General features: G+C 42.5%; 1 protein-coding gene across 1 annotated transcript in view; it reads right to left on the minus strand.

Moving 5' to 3' along the window:
* Nucleotides 1-6408: 6408 nt before the first annotated feature.
* LOC115475172 (zinc finger protein 271-like) overlaps nucleotides 6409-16525 on the minus strand; it is a 230412-nt gene continuing 220295 nt past the window's right edge. Inside the window, exon 9 of the mRNA XM_030210932.1 lies at nucleotides 6409-8034. Coding sequence (XP_030066792.1) covers nucleotides 6963-8034 — 1072 coding nt within the window. The 3' untranslated portion in view covers nucleotides 6409-6962. The remainder of the gene's footprint in view (nucleotides 8035-16525) is intronic.

The following is a 16525-nucleotide window of genomic DNA, read 5'->3' on the forward strand; positions in this document are numbered from 1 at the left end:
AGCTTGGAGAAAAGGTGGCTGATGGGAGATATGATAAGCGGTCTATAAAATAATGAGTGGGGTGGAACGGGTATTTGTGAATCGCTTATTTACTCTTTCCAAAAATATTAGGACTAGGGGGCAGGTGATGAAGCTACATAGTAGTAAATTTAAAATGAATCAGAGAAAATATTTCTTCACTCAACTTGTAATTAAAATCTGGAATTTGTTGCCAGAGAATGTAGTAAAAGCATTTAGCTTAGCAGGGTTTAAAAAAAGGTTTGGCTAGCTTCCTAAAAGAAAAGTCCATATGCCATTATTAAAATGGACTTGGGGTAAATCCACTGCTTATTTCTAGTTGTTTGGCAGTATTTCTAGGATAAGCAGCATAAAATGTATTGTACTGTTTTGGGATCTTGTCAGGTACGTGTAACCTGGATTGGCCACTGTTGGAATCAGGATGCTGGGCTTGATGAACCTTCGGTCTTTCCTAGTATGGCAATACTTATGTACTTAGTAAAAGATCCCCTAAGTCTAAAATTAACATGGCACATTTTGAAGGTTTTTTTCTTTTTATTTTCAGTTTGTGCACAGTACCTGAAAAAAATGAACGTGGGAGCACTTAGCTCCTCCTAAGTCCTCCTGCGATAACTCTACAATATCCAGTTAGTGCACACTAATCATAACACAGTAGCTGGATAACCCGGGAATGCCCACTCTCTGCCTATGAAATGCCTCCTCCTCCACAGGTTAGCACACGCAAACCTGCAAAATACCACAAAACACTTTTAACATGTTTCTGTGGTAGCCTGTTTGCGTGTGATAACTGTACATAAAGGGCTTAATACCCTTTAATAAAAGAGACCCATAATGAAGAATATTAAGGATTTTAAATGAAAATCCTATGGTAAATGTCACAGAGATACAGCGTCATGGGAGTCTAATAATAAATCTAATTGGGAAAGGGAAAGGGGAAAAGGGACTTGATATACCGCTTTTCTGAGGTTTTTGCAACTACATTCAAGGCGGTTGACATATATTCAGGTACTTATTTTGTACCAGGGGCAATGGAGAAGAAGGCTTGTTTATAAGCCTGTTGTACACTTCCAAGAGGGAGAGAGATCTTTTGGCCAGTCCTAGTTTTGGATTGATGCCCCAAAACAGCATGGTCTTTGTAATCCCTGGTTCTACCAATTGAAATCAGTGCTGCATGAGAACAAAACTGCCTAAAACCTCCCTCGTGGAACTGGATAGCTTGTCCTCGTGGGAAGAAAGTGAGATAGGTGGGGAGTTCAGATGCACACAGTGTACAAACTCATATTATGCAGTGCTGATCTTTTTAAATCTATTTGTGATTCATTCTCATGCAACAGCTGCAGAACTTGCTAACCTTACTGGAAATATCTGAGGTTGGACACACATGGTCTCAGGTTTTCATCAGCTCGTGGAAGTTGTATAGAACAGCCCTGAATTTATAAGCTGGAAACAGTCTTCAAGAGGAGAACCTCAGGCTACTTTCAGTTCCAGTAATTGTAAGGACACACTGCTTCATTATATAGAGGTGCCCTTGCTTCCTATAAAGAAATAAAAGGACCAACATTCAGACCAAAATCGGCAGCAAACCCTGAAATTCAGTGATGGGCCATATCCGGCGAATGGCATTGAATTTCTGTTTTTTTGTTCGCTATGAACATAGCCAGTTAAGACAATATTCATCAGCTGATCGGCTAAGTTATAGTAGCCAAAGATAGGCCTGCTATTCATGTGGCCCAAACTTAGCCGGCCAGCTGCTGAATATCAGCACTGACTGACTATCCTGCTTATTTTCGAACGAAAAGGCCGGCTATCTTCCGACACAAATCGGGAGATGGCCGGCCATCTCCTAAACCCGGCCAAATCGGTATAATCGAAAGCCGATTTTGGCCGGCTTCAACTGCTTTCAAAAGTTTAAGGGGGCGTGTCGGCAGGGTATGGAAGGCGGGACGGGGGCGTGGTTAAAACATGGCCGGCTTCAGCCGATAATGGAAAAAAGAAGGCCGGCTCTAATGAGCACTTGGTTGGCTTCACTTGGTCCATTTATTTTTAGGACCAAGCCTCAAAAAAGTTCCCCAATTGACCAGATGACCACCGGAGGGAATCGGGGATCACCTCCCCTTACTCCCCCAGTGGTCACCAACCCCCTCCCACGCCAAAAAAAAATTAAAAATCATTTTTTTACCAGCCTCAAATGTCATACCCAGCTCCATGACAGCAGTATGCAGGTCCCTGGAGCAGGTTTTAGTGGGTGCAGTGCACTTCAGGCAGGTGGACCCAGGCCCATCCCCCCCCACCTGTTACACTTGTGGTGATAAACGGGAGCCCTCCAAACCCCCCCACAAAACCCACTGTACCCACATGTAGGTGCCACCCTTCATCCCTAAGGGCTATGGTAGTAGTGTACAGTTGTGGGGAGTTGGTTTTGGAGGGGATTTGGGGGGCTCAGCACACAAGGTAAGGGAGGTATGCACCTGGGAGCTATTTTTGAAGTTCACTGCAGTACCCCCTAGGGTGCCCGGTTGGTGTCCTGGCATGTGAGGGGGACCAGTGCACTACAAATGCTGGCTCCTCACATGACCAAATGCCTTGGATTTGGCCGGGTTTGAGATCGCCGCCATTAGTTTCCATTATCGCTGAAAACCAATGTCGGCCATCTGTAAAGTCAGCCCAAATGTTGAGATTTGGCCGGCTCCGAACGTATTATCGAAACGAAAGATAGCCGGCTATTTTGTTTCAATAATACGGTTAGGACGCCGCTTTCCAGGGCCGGCCTTGAAGATGGCCGGCCCCATTCAATTATGCCCCTCTATCTCACATGACATAGCCTGTCATCTGGCTAGCCACTAAGCGCTGAAATTCAGCTGAGATATCTGGCTATCTCGCGTTGAATATTAGCGTTCCTGGTTGGTTAAAAGGCAGTGAATATCGGGGGAAAGTGTTTTGGTCTCTTTCAAAGAGCAGAGCTGAGGGTTGCAGTACCTCCCATATCATCTTAAATAAATATATTTAATCTATAGAATTGAGCGATAATAGCAAAGTATAACACCACACATTTTATGGTTTTATTTTAGATACTAATGATTCAGCTTTCGTAATATACATTTTTAAACATGCAGCAGATCAAACAATTCCCAGGTAACTGCCAAGCATGCCTGTTCTCTCTCTTTCTCTCTCAGTTGTGTGAATGTAAAAATAACAGACACTTCATTTTATGTCCTATTTATCCCTTTTTTTGTTGTTGTTGCTGCATCTTGTCCTGTCATTTTAGGGGGTAATATTCCACCTGTGGCAGACAGCTGTTTTTAAGCTGATGACCACCGTGGGCTGAACTGAGCCTGGATATTCAATGCCAGCTCATGTCCATGTTACAGCAGCCACCCATAAGCTAACCTTATACCGGGCAATTTTTAGACCAATGTGCGATTAGCTTGGTGGATAAAGTTAGGACAGTCTTTTTGCTGTCCTAACTTTGTGCACGTTAGCAGATTGAATATTGCTGCAACATGGTTAAGTATTGGTTCCACCCAAGCTCCATCCACAGACCACCCTGGCACACTGCCACAGCAGTCAGAGCCGATATTCTGCAGCACTGCCCGATTAAGTGCTGCTCAAGATTTGTGGCCAGGGTGCTGAGCGCCATTTAACCAGGCAAGAATCTCTCCTGCCTGGTTAAATGGCTTTGAATATTGGGCCCTTAATGTACACCGAAAGCATTTAGGTGGCAATTCTATAAAGGGACACCTCGCCCTTTGCAGCGCAGGAGCCCCTATTCCAGTGGTTCCCAAACCTGGTCCTGGAGGCACCCAGGCCAGTCAGGCTTTCAGGATATCCACAATAAATATTCATGAGAGAGATTTGCATGCAGTGGAGGCAGTGCATGCAAATCTCTCTCATGAATATTCATTGTGGGTATGCTGAAAACCTGACTGGCTAGGGTGCCTCCAGGACCAGGTTTGGGAACTACTGCCACTAGTGCAAACCTGCATCAGCACAGCTAAATGTAGGTGCATCCAAGTATGACAGGGATAACCAGACATGCCTAACTGCAGCAAGCAATGTGTGCAACTGACTCTATCCTATCATTGAGTACGCACGTGGGAGATATACCTGTGTTCCACATGTACATCCCTCCTTACACATATGCACTATGGGCTGGATTGAGTAAATTGAGACGAAAAATAGGTGCCGGGAAAAATCTATGCTCAGCGCTATTTTTTATAGAATAGCGCATAGTGTTGATTCCCGCACCCAACTTTGGGTGTGAGGACTTACACTAACTGAAACCTGATGTAAATCCTGGTGCGCAAGTTGGGCGCGCATCACCCGAATTCTATAATACTGTGCCCCTGATCCGCTGTTTCCATGGCCATGCCTCCTTTTGGGTTATGCACTATGGGGGTCTTTTACACAGGCGCAGTACCATTTTTAGCACGTACTAATGATTACTGCGTGCTAAACGCTAGATATGCCCATAGGAATATATGGGTGTCTTTAGCATTTAGCACACGCTTATTTTTAGTGCACGCTAAAAATGCTAACACACCTTTATAAAAGGACCCCTATGAAAGTTGAGCGCTGACATGTGTGCAAACCTTAATTGGTGCCAATTAACATCAGTAATTGGTTGTTAGCGCCCATTATTGAGTGCTGATGGTTTGTTAACCAATTAAGTTGCATGCAGCTCTCTGGATCATACCCACATTTCGGCAACCATTGCAGAATCTGGGGGTATAACACGTAAACCTTTATAGAATACCACCTAGGTTGTTTACATGAATAAGTGCCAATTAACTCTGCATTAACACATGCAAAGCGTGCATAAGTGCCAAGGCACAGTTTTAGAATTGACCTTTATATACATTTTTAAACTAATTAGCATGTTAACAGAAACAAAATGAAAGACAAAACAACAAATGTTGTTGCTGTTTCCCTTATTTTCCTGCCCTCTCATGCATGCCTTGACATATTTCTGCACAGTTTCTACTGCTATGCCTCTGATTTCCAGAGGGACAGTGGAAAGAATAATAAGGTGGATTTACATAGTTGTCTTGTTCAGATGTATTTTATAAACTTTCTGCTTCAGAACCATATATCCAACTTCAAGTGGATATTAACACTGAGCCACTGTGTTAAGTAAGTGCTTCTCAAAAAGAGAGATGGACCAAATGTTAATATTGTACCATTTGTTTTATAGATGACCAAATTTTGGCATGGTCAATAAAATAATTTCAGGCATACAAAATTCTGACATTTTCTTTGCACTTTATCGGAAGACTTTTTTGTATGCCTGTATTTGTTGTGGTCTCCAATCTTCCTGTTTTTGCTGGTACAGTAAAATAATTTGCCACAGGATCAGAGAGAGCCAGTGGTAGACAAATGATTCCAGAGCAGTAGCTCTCATGTCCTAGTGACTGGTTCTATTCACAAGACCCCCATTTCCCCCACTGGAATAACAACCAAGACACTGAGGACTGCCTCGGAAATCTGAACTCTATCCGGGCTGTGATACTTTTATTTGAACCAGAATCAAAGTAATCAGAAAATGTTATATTGCCACAAGACTGCTCAAGTCCCTTTTCTGTAGATGTGATCTGGGTCTTGATGGGTCTGTGCACTTCTATTTTGGGGTAATTCTTATAATTGCTCAATGAATGGTATCATTACCTGCAAATAATTCATAGTAACATATTTATTTATTTATTTATTAGATTTTGCTCACACCTTTTTCAGTGGTAGCTCAAGGTGAGTTCAGGTACACTGGATATTTCTCTGTCCCAGAGGGCTCACAATCTAAGTTTGTACCTGAGGCAATGGAGGGTTAAGTGACTTGCCCAAGATCACAAGGAGCAGCACTGGGATTTGAACCAGCCACCTCTGGATTTCAAGACCAGTGCTCTAACCACTAGGCCACTCCTCCACTCCATATAGCAAATGATGGCAGACAAAGACCAGCATGGCCCACCCAAGGAGGTTTGACAGGAGACAGTGTCACGTGACAAGGCTGAAGCCGTCTACATCCAAGGAGGTTTAATTGCTTCTCTACGCAGCCGCTATCTTGATACACTCAAAATACATTGCTTTGTATGGCGGCAAGCTCCGCCTATTGGCTTCAGTAAGTAGTATACTATGCCATACTTTGTATTGTTATTTGAATATTTTTACTGCTGTAATTGCCTATTGCTCATGTTTGATTTATTCTTACTGTTCATCTTACTGTACACTACCTTCAGTGAATTCCTTCAAAAAGGAGGTAAATAAATCCTAATAAATAAATAAAATAATGGGCCAAGCATGCTTCTGCCATCTCCTGTCAATTAAACCTCCGTTGGCCCACCCAATTTGCCCAGAAAGGCTAGAGTTGTACCTTTGATTCCATGTAGGTTACTCTCCCCCCTTGTTCTTTAGTGTTGTAACTGACATCCATTGCAGTCTACCACTCTTTACCTTTTTGTTTTTCACTCTTTAGAGTGTGAAAGTTATTTAAGTTTTACTGTGAGTGGAAATGCTCAATAATTTTATTCCATCTTCACGTCATATAGGGAACCTCTGTGTTTATTCCACACCTTTTTGTCTTCCATCACTGTTTTTGACACCACCACAAGTCTCCTTCAGGATCAATATGACTGCTAGAACTTTACACTACAAAATTGGTTAAAACATTCTTTTCTGTATTTTATAAAATTACGACATCTGATATATCAATCTGAACAATTTTATCAGAAAGATGTGGTAAGGCCTTAAGTGTTCATGATACTTTGCCTCTTTCTGGGCTTGAGTCAAGGGGCTCCCAGTCACTGTTCCCTCGGGAGTCCTCCAAATGCATTGCTGCCAGTGGGGGGGGGGGGGGGGGGGGGTGCTTTTATATTGTGTTTTCTATCACTAAGGACAGGCAGTTTCCCTGGAGTCCTGCAGAATTTGCCTGTCCCTCACTATTGAAAATGTGATATTCAAACAGCATCTCCCAGTGGCAGGAATGTAGGTGGAGAACTCCTGCTCAACATAGAGGGAACAGTGCCCCCAGTGTTCACCTGGCACAGTGCTAGCACTGCCTCAAGTGACTGATCCCCACCTCCAGATCCTACATATTCTCTTCGGTGGGTTCTCTGGTGTGTGGTAAGACCTGAGCTCTGGCCAAAGCATTTATCACACTCACTACACTTGTAGGGCTTTTCACCTGTGTGAATTCTGTGGTGTTTAATGACACTTGAGAGGTCACCGAAGCATTTTTCACAGTACGCACACTTATAAGGTCTCTCCCCAGTGTGTGTTCTTTTGTGTCGCATATAACTCGAGCTGTCACTGAATCTTTTCTTACACTCTGTGCATTTGTATGGTTTTTCCCCTGTGTGTGTCCTCTTATGCACAATGAGATGTGCACTTTTAATGAAGCCTTTTCCGCATTCAGTACATATGTACGGTCTCTCTCCTGTGTGGATTCTCTTGTGTTTAATGAACGTTGAGCTGTCAGTGAAGCTTTTCTCACACTCAAAACATTTATATGGTTTTTCTCCTGTGTGGATTCTCCTGTGCTGAACAAGGTGTGAGCTGTCGGTAAAGCTTTTCTCACAATCTGGACATTTATATGGCCTCTCTCCTGTGTGGATCCTGTGATGCAAGATAAGATGTGAACTGTCAGTGAAGCATTTCTCACATTCAGTGCATTTATATGGCTTCTCCCCGGTATGAAGTCTTCTATGTACAATTAAACTTGAGCTGTTAATAAACCTTTTCTGACATTCATTACATTGATATGGTCTTTCTCCAGTGTGTGTTCTCTTGTGTACAGTGAGAGTAGAGTGGTCACCATAGCATTTATTACAGTAATTACATTTATATGGCCTCTCCCCTGTGTGGGTTCTCTTATGCTTGCTCAACGATGAGCTGTCCCGGAAGCATTTATTACAATCAGTACATTGATATGGTCTCTCTCCTGTATGTGTTCTCCGGTGTGCTTTGAGTGCTGATCTATAATAGAAGCCTTTATCACAGTCTTCACATTCATATCGTCTCTTTGCTGTCCTTTTATCATTTGCCGTAGTCATTTTCCTTCGTCTGTATTGTCGCCTTCTTGTGTGGATTCCCAGGTGGCTAATGAGAGCTGAGGTATGCTGCAGGCTCATCTCACATTCTTGGAATTTACATTGCTCCATGTCTCTGTGGTTTGTCTGGATGTACATACTTTCAGTCCAGCTGCGTGGCTTTCGTCCCCTACGGGCTCTTGGCTCTAAACTGAGGTGTGGTAGTTGGGGGCCTCTGTGCCATCCTGTAGTTGTGTTCAGTCCTTGCTCCAAAGGGCTCTCAAGACATTCTCCCTCTATCCTGTGCCTCCATCTATGGGTTTGCCATTGAAGAGCATCCTCTTTAACTCTTCCCACCAGTGTTTCCTGTAGTTTCAGGCTCTTTGCAAATCGCTTGTGATAATTGCCCTTACTTGTGTTCCAGGATCCAGGCTCTGAGGGATTAAAGTGGGGAAATAGTAATAACAATTTATATTTTCTGTGTAAGCTAAGAAACAATCCTTCCTTAACTCCAGAGTATGAGGGGATATGTGCCTCATTCTTTTACAAACACTGAAATAAACATAGAGCGAGAAAAGGGCAATTCTAGAGTGCCTGATAGGAGCCTACACTACAAAGGAAAATAGATTTCTTATTTCTTTTATAGAATACTAGCCTAACAGTTGAAATATGAGTGTAGGATTTAGGCATGAGCAATTATGCCAGCCATAAAGCTGATGTAAATGCTCACATCTAAGTATGGGAGATACATGTGTAACTTACTGCATTCTATAAGTTATTCTTGTAAGTGTTGAGTCCCATCCAGGTTCCGCCCATCTGTATAACTTGCACTGTGTAAGTTAAGCAGATATGTACAGAATGATGCTTAGGTTAAATTTTGGCATTTATGCATATATGAGCACATATATGTGCATAAATCCCATTATTCTACCATTCAGCATGTGATAGGTGTATAACAGCATCTACTTTATAAAATTGCTCCCAAAGTGCTTAATAGCAAGCTCAGCTTAAAATAGTCAGGGACTTCTTACTACTAAGGCAGACAATAATCATTCAAATAAGAAAGAGAAGTTTCAACAACGGAGAACATTCAGGGAGTAGTTATCAAGGTGGGCTACCATTGAGACACATTATTTTACCACTACTTCATGCTATTTTAGCACAGGTTCCATTTTATTCAATAAGACCTAATTGCTAATAACTAGATTTAACAGAAAAATAACACATCTTAACGGTACGGTAGCACATGTTGATAACTCCCTCCTTAATTAAAGAAAAAAGTAATGCCACTAGACTTTGAAATCACTGCTATATGTAATGAAAGTGAGCCAAGTATAGGACAATCAAGCCATTGTGACATCAATGATGAGGTTGATTCTTAGGCACTGGTGGAATGAGGCATTATGACATCACAATTTCAGTTCTGGTTACCAGCTGGAACTGTTCACACTAAGAGGGGAGGTTATCAACACAGACTGCTGTTAAGACATGTTATTTTAGCACTAACTTGTACTATTGTAGCAAAAGTCTCATTTTATGCAATGAGACCTAATTACTTATAACTAGGGTTAACAGAAAAATAACACTTCTTAATGGTAGCCCATGTTGACAACTTTCCCCCCTCACAGAAGCACCTGTAATATCCATGACAATTATCTGAAGAGGAACTTATTCACTGACTCTCTTTCATTCAAAAGAGAGGACTAATATTCAGAAAGGAGTTGTTGGGCCGCACTCCTTAGCTCAGGCTAAAGCAATGTTTTCTGTAATTTGAGGGGTACTCAGATCAGTGGCGATCCTTAGTCGGTTGCCACCCGGGGCGGATCGCCGCTGTGCACACCCCCCCCATCGGATGCCAGCGGCATCCCCCCCCCCCCCCCCCCCCGGCTCATCAACACCCCCCTCCCGAGTGCATTCTTACCTGCTGGGAGCAGCCGTGCGGCTGTTGGTTCCACTGGTTCCCTGCTCCCTCTGCCCCCGAACAGGAAGTAACCTGTTTCGGGGCAGAGGGAGTAGGGAACCAGCGGAGCCAACAGCCACGGCTGCTTTCTGCACCCCTCCAGCGGTGTGCACCTGTGGTGGACTGCCCCCACCGCCCCGCCCTCGGTACGCCACTGGCTCAGATCCCAAGTGAAGAGAAGGGAGGTGTTTGCTGCTCCACTGGCAAAACACAGTTCATATTTTCAAATCCGGTGGTCAGCTCATAGGTTTAGAAGTCAGAAATAGTAACATTCATTTTCAACAGCCCTCACCACCGAAGGTTTCAGTCAAAATGCAGTCAAGTCAGGGGTCGACACGATAGACTTTCTGCGCTCATCTGGTCAGTGTTCCTATTGGGTTTCTTACCTGGCTGTGATTTAATTCAACCAGGCAGTAGGACTGCACAAAAAGAGACCCTAACTTTTCCCAGTTAGTTGGTATGTCATAATAAAATAGACCTGAAATAGATACCCACCAGGCCTTCGAATGTAGGCAATCTATTAATAATATTACCCTCCACATGACTATTACCGTTCAGTGAATCCAGACTGCCCCAATTTGATTGCCCCTATCGGACCGACCATTCACTTGTCTATTAGATTGTAAGCTCTTTGAGCAGGGACTGTCTCTCTTTGTTGAATTGTGCAGCGCTGCGTAACCCTAGTAGCGCTCTAGAAATGTTAAGTAGTAGTAGTAGTAGTAAATGCACACTGGAATCCCTCAATACACAGTAGGAGGCTAAGAAATGGTAATCAGTGTGTGTCTAATTCAACAAATGGGGAAAGCATATGGAGAATGGCTTAAGGAATTCTTTCCAACCCCTCTGCATGTGTGTATGTTGTTTCTGTCTGTGTTTCTATCCTGAAAGGGTGAGGGGAGAAGCAGTGTGAATGGAGCAGTACCTAAACATTGTATTGGTTTGTAAAGTGTGGTAACATGATGTCACTGTCAATAGATTTCAAAGGATGGATTTTACAGTTGACCCATGGAGTACGGCTGTGCTTCTCCACCACTAGTTGACAACTGACATATCAACCAGTAGCAAATTATAAGGTACAGTCATAAGGGGGCAATTCTACAACTGGACACTTCCATTTAGGTGTCTTAAGGCTGTGTGGTAGGAGAATATAAATGTGACCAGTAAATTCAGGGAAGATGGATGGGTTTCTTTGATTACTAGGTCTGTAGGAGTTAAAACAGATTTCAGGTGGTTCCTTATTACAAAGGAGATTTCCTCATGTTGGCTTTGGATGCCATCCCCTCTTTGTTCAACAACTGGCTGAAGTCTTCTGATCAGCTTGGGATACTGAGGAGGCTGTGTTTACAGCCCCTTGGCAAGATATAATGGAGGATGTCATGGTCATCACACAATGGCAAAAGCCCTAGTGGTGGTGAGATTTAGGGCACATGGCTAGAATACTTTTGGAGTGAGAACTTGTTATCTGAGGGATTGTGAGTAGATTGCTCTTCTCCCCCCCCCCCCCCCCCCCCCCCAAGGCTGCAGGGACTTAGTGGTGGCCAACTGTGGCCTTTTCCTCTACAAAAGGATGACCCTGACAACAGGGATTAGAGTAGCTTTTCCTGACCTCTGCTATGGCATATAATAGCCTTCCTCTTCTCTGCGTCACCAAGATCACTGGTACATGGGGCTTCCCCATCTTCAATCTTTGATACAATGACTGGCTTGATGCTGGTATGCCCTAAGAAGGGGAAATAAAGAAATTACCACATTAAACGCAAAGGGCTATGTGCTGCTATTGAAGCTAGTCCTGCTATTCAGAGACAGGGTGGCTTCATAACTGGTAAAATAGAGACAGCTTGTTGTGACTTTACCCAGTGACTCTAAAGTGACATAATTCTCCATCATCACATTCCTGTACAGCTCCTTCTGCCGTTCCTCTAATAGCTGCCACTCCTCCTCAGAGAAATACACAGCGACATCACTGAATGAGACCGATGCCTGAAACAGCAAGCGATACATGCTTAGAGCCTTCCCAATACAATGTCATTCTGGCAATCAGCTGCATTACTAATAAACTTAAACTTAAATGGCTAACCTTTCAGGGCAAGTACTGTAAATCTGAAAATTATACCAGACTGTGCTTATGGGGAAACGGAAGGGTTCAGTTAATAAGTTGGCCACTTCTACTCCTAAGGTGAGAAGGTTTATGGATAGACATCTTACTGCAGTAGCACCAACAGCGAGTACTTTCCTCCATTGCCTCAGGTACAAAAACGTAGATTGTGAGCCCACTAGGGACAGAGAAAGTACCTGCATATAATATATGTAAACTGTTTTGGTTCTACCACAGAAAAGTGGTATATTAAATCCATGATCCTTTACCATTTCAAATAATAGCCAGTCCAGGTCATACATACCTGGCAGGGACCCAAAAAGTACATACATTCCATGATGCTTATCCCCAAGTCCACCTTAAAAACAGTCTATAGACTTTTCCTCTAAAACTTGTCCAAGCCTTTTTTAAACCCAGCTATGCTAGCTGCTTTTACCACATTCTCTAACAACAAGTTCCAAAGCTTAATTATGCATTGAGTGAAAAATTATTTTCTCCAATTTGAAAGATGTTCTTTTGGCTAAAATTGCCTCTTTCACCTCACTTTTAAGCCATGCTGGTAGTGATTTAGCCTTATCACCAACTTTTTTAATGTATGGAATATATTTGGTCTGATGCAAACTGTTAACCTTTGCAGCGGCTCCTTTTAGTTTTTCTTACTATTTTCCTTCTCTTATCATAACCTTCCTTTTTGAAAGTTAAATGTCAGCCCAGTAGATTTCCTTGGTGTCCTTCCTTCAGTTATTAAATCAAATTTGATCACGTTGTGATTGCTGTAGCCAAGTGGTCCTAGCACAGATACCTCTTACACCAAATCCTGTGTTCCACTAAGAACTCGGGGGCCCTTTTACTAAGACGCGTAGATGCCTACACATGCCCAATGCATGCCAAATTGGAACCACCGCCTGGCTACCGCGTGCCCCGGGCTGTAATTCCATTTTTGACACATGTCTAAAACACACGGTAATCGGCAGTTTAAACGCACTGGGCGCTTACCGCCCAGTTAGAGCGTGAGACCTTACAGCTAAGTCAATAGGTGGCGGTAAGGTCTCAGCCTGAAAATGGACGTACGCTGGTTTTAATTTTGCTGTGCGTCCATTTTCAACCACACACAAAAAAATGCCTTTTTTCAGGCACGCTGAAAAATTGACTTCCAGTGTACCTGAATGTAACTCACCTTGAGCTACTACTGAAAAAGGTGTGAGCAAAATCTAAATAAATAAATAAACTTACATGCCTATCTCTGGAGTTTACACCAGTTCTGTGGCTTGTGTCCAATTGCATATAATCCCAGTTCTGCTAGATTCTATACAGGAAAGTGGGGGTGGGAGTCCATCTGGGGATATTCAGTGGCACCTAACTGAATACTATCGCTGACTATCTCCTCTAACCGTGCGTTCAAAACATGCGCCTACACCAGTGCAGGCCACTTTTCGGCCCGCCTTAGTAAAAGGGCCCCTCAGTGTAAAATAGATTCCCCTCTTCTTGGTTCCTGAACCAGCTGCTCCATTAAGCGGTCCTTTTTTTCATCTTTAAACATCATCTCCCTAGCATGCCTTGGTGTGACGTTTACCCAATCAACATAAGGGTAATTGAAATGATCCATTATTATCATGTTGACAAATTTGGTAGCTTCCCTAATTTCTGCTAGCATTTCACTGTTTGTCCATTCTGGCCAAGTGGATGGTAATACATCCATACTGCTATTCTCTTCCCCTTCTCACTTGGAACTTCTATCCATAAAAATTCTATGGTGCATTTTGTTTCTTGCAGAACTTTTAACTGTTTGATTCAATGCCCTCTTTCACATATAGCTCCACCCCTCCACCAATTTGATCTACACTGTCATTGTGGTATAATTTGTACCCTGGTATCACAATGTCCCATTGATTATCTTCCTTCCACCAAGTCTGTCAAATGCCAATTAAACCTACCTTTTCATTCAGTGCTATATAATTCTAAATCTCCCATCTTATTATTTAGACCTCTATCATTTGTTACAGACATTACAAAGCATGTTTTTTGTTTGCCTTTACAGCCTGCTTAGCAGTTGACAGGGATAATTTGTCATCTTTCCTCTCTTTGTGCTCTTTATTTAGAGGCACCTGAGCTACTTAAAACCCACCTCAGATCTCGATTATATTTTGATGCCATAACTAGGAAAATACTCTACTAGAACATTTCTGTCCTCAGAGTCCGTAAAGATGACATAGTGGAGGGGGCGGGGGGGGGGGGGTGAGTGCAGAAACAGGAGAGCATCTGGATACAATGAGAGAATGTTATGACCTCAAATAACTTTCATAAAAGTTAATGAAGAACCAATTCTTGACTTTGGGGACCTTTTGGTTAGGGTGGTGGACTTTGGTCCTGGGGAACTTAGGAACTGAGTTCAATTCCCACTTCAGGCACAGGCAGCTCCTTGTGACTCTGGGCAAGTCACTTAGCCCTCCATTGCCCCATGTAAGCCGCATTGAGCCTGCCATGAGTGGGAAAGTGCGAGGTACAAATGTAAAAAAAAAAAAAAAATGAGCTGAGTATGTGGAGAGTAATTCCATAACAGGATGCCTGCCATAGGTGCTTGTTATTTCACCTATAAAAAAAACAAAAACATGTAGATACAATTTTTTAAATACAGAGAATACGCGTATATCTAGCTGTGCCTACTTACACCAGTCCCATAGCAGGTATGATCATATGTGATGATCTTAAGGTGGCCAAAAAGGTAGAAAAGGCGACGGCGAAAGCTAGAAAGATGCTTGGGAGAGGAATGACCAGTAGGAAAAAAGGAGGTGATGATGCCCCTGTATAAAACTCTGGTGATACCTCATTTAGGGCCCTGTTTACTAAGGTGTGCTCGCATTTTTAGTGCGTTCTAAAAATTAGCACACACAAACTATGTAGACAACCATAGGAATATTATGGGCATCTACACAGTTAGCGCACGCTAAAAAACGCTAACACACCTCTAGCGCGGCTTAGTAAACAGGGCCCATACAATATTGTGTACAATTCTGGAGGCTGCACCTTCAAAAAGATATAAACAGGATGGAGTAGGCCCAGAGGGCGGCTACTAAAATAGTTAGTGGTCTTCGTCATAAGGCTTATGGGGACAGACTTAAAGATCTCAATATGTATACTTGGGAAGAAAGGCAGGACAGAGGAGATATGATAGAGACATTTAAATACCTATGCAGCATAAATGCACAGGAGGCGAGTTTCTTTCAATTGAAAGGAAGCTCTGGAACAAGGGGGCATAAGATGAAGGTGAAAGGGGATAGATTCAGAAGTAACCTGAGGAAATACTACTTCATGGAAAGGGTAGTGAATTCATGGAACGGCCTCCCGGTGGAAGTAGAGGAGATGAAAACGGTATCTGAATTTGCAAGATATTGGGACAAACATATAGGATCTCTAAGGGAGAGTAGATGGCATGGATGGACAGACTGGATAGGCCATATGGTCTTTATCTGCCTACATTTTTCTCTGTTTCAATAAATGTCTGCACCTAGATGTATGCAAAAATTCATGTACATTAAAATATTCTATTATTTATGCACATACCTGTATGCTCCACCCACCTTCTGCCCAAACTCTGCCCATTTATATGCCCATCAGCAAAGGATGCACCACTGAAGCAACGCACATACTTTTCTCCTTGTCATTATTCTATAAAAGGTCAGATTGGTTGCTTGTTATTTTGTGTTTGATTTAAGCTTATGACAACTGTTTTTAAAAATTATATGAGGCATAGCACTATCTTACATTTTGGATACTATAAGGATCTATATTCCACGACATTCCTTATGATCTGGACATTACTAAAATTCCAACAGTGAAACAGTACAAAAACTAGGGGACACTCAAGGAAGTTACATGGAAATACTTTTAAAACAAATAAGAGGAAATATTGTTTTCACTCAACGAATAGTTAAGCTCTGGAACTCTTTGCCAGAGGATGTGGTAAAAGCGGTTAGCATATCTGGGTTTAAAAAAGATTTGGACAAGTTCCTGGAGGAAAAGTCCATAGTCTGCTATTGAAAGACAGACATGGAGAAGCAACTGCTTGTCCTGGGATTTGTAGCATGGAATGTTCCCACAATTTGGGTTTCTGCCAGGTACTTGTGACCTGGATTGGCCACCGTTGGAAACAGGATAGTGGGCTAGATGGACCATTGGTCTGACCCAGTTTGGCTATTCTTATGTTCTTATGCTCTAACAAAAAAAAAGTAGAGGACCTGAAACAAGCCATAAATTTGAGTTCATGTAAGCCAGCAGATGAATTATATTCTTTTTGTTTTTTTAACAACAAGTATTTATTGAATTTTAACAACAAGTATTTATTGAATTTTGAAATATGAAAAACAGCACATTATGCATAGTTACAACTGTATATCATAAAGCCCACAGAGAACCTCTAAACTCCTCCCCCCTAACCCT

Source organism: Microcaecilia unicolor, chromosome 7 (genome assembly GCF_901765095.1).
Source record: "Microcaecilia unicolor chromosome 7, aMicUni1.1, whole genome shotgun sequence".
NCBI lineage: Eukaryota > Metazoa > Chordata > Amphibia > Gymnophiona > Siphonopidae > Microcaecilia > Microcaecilia unicolor.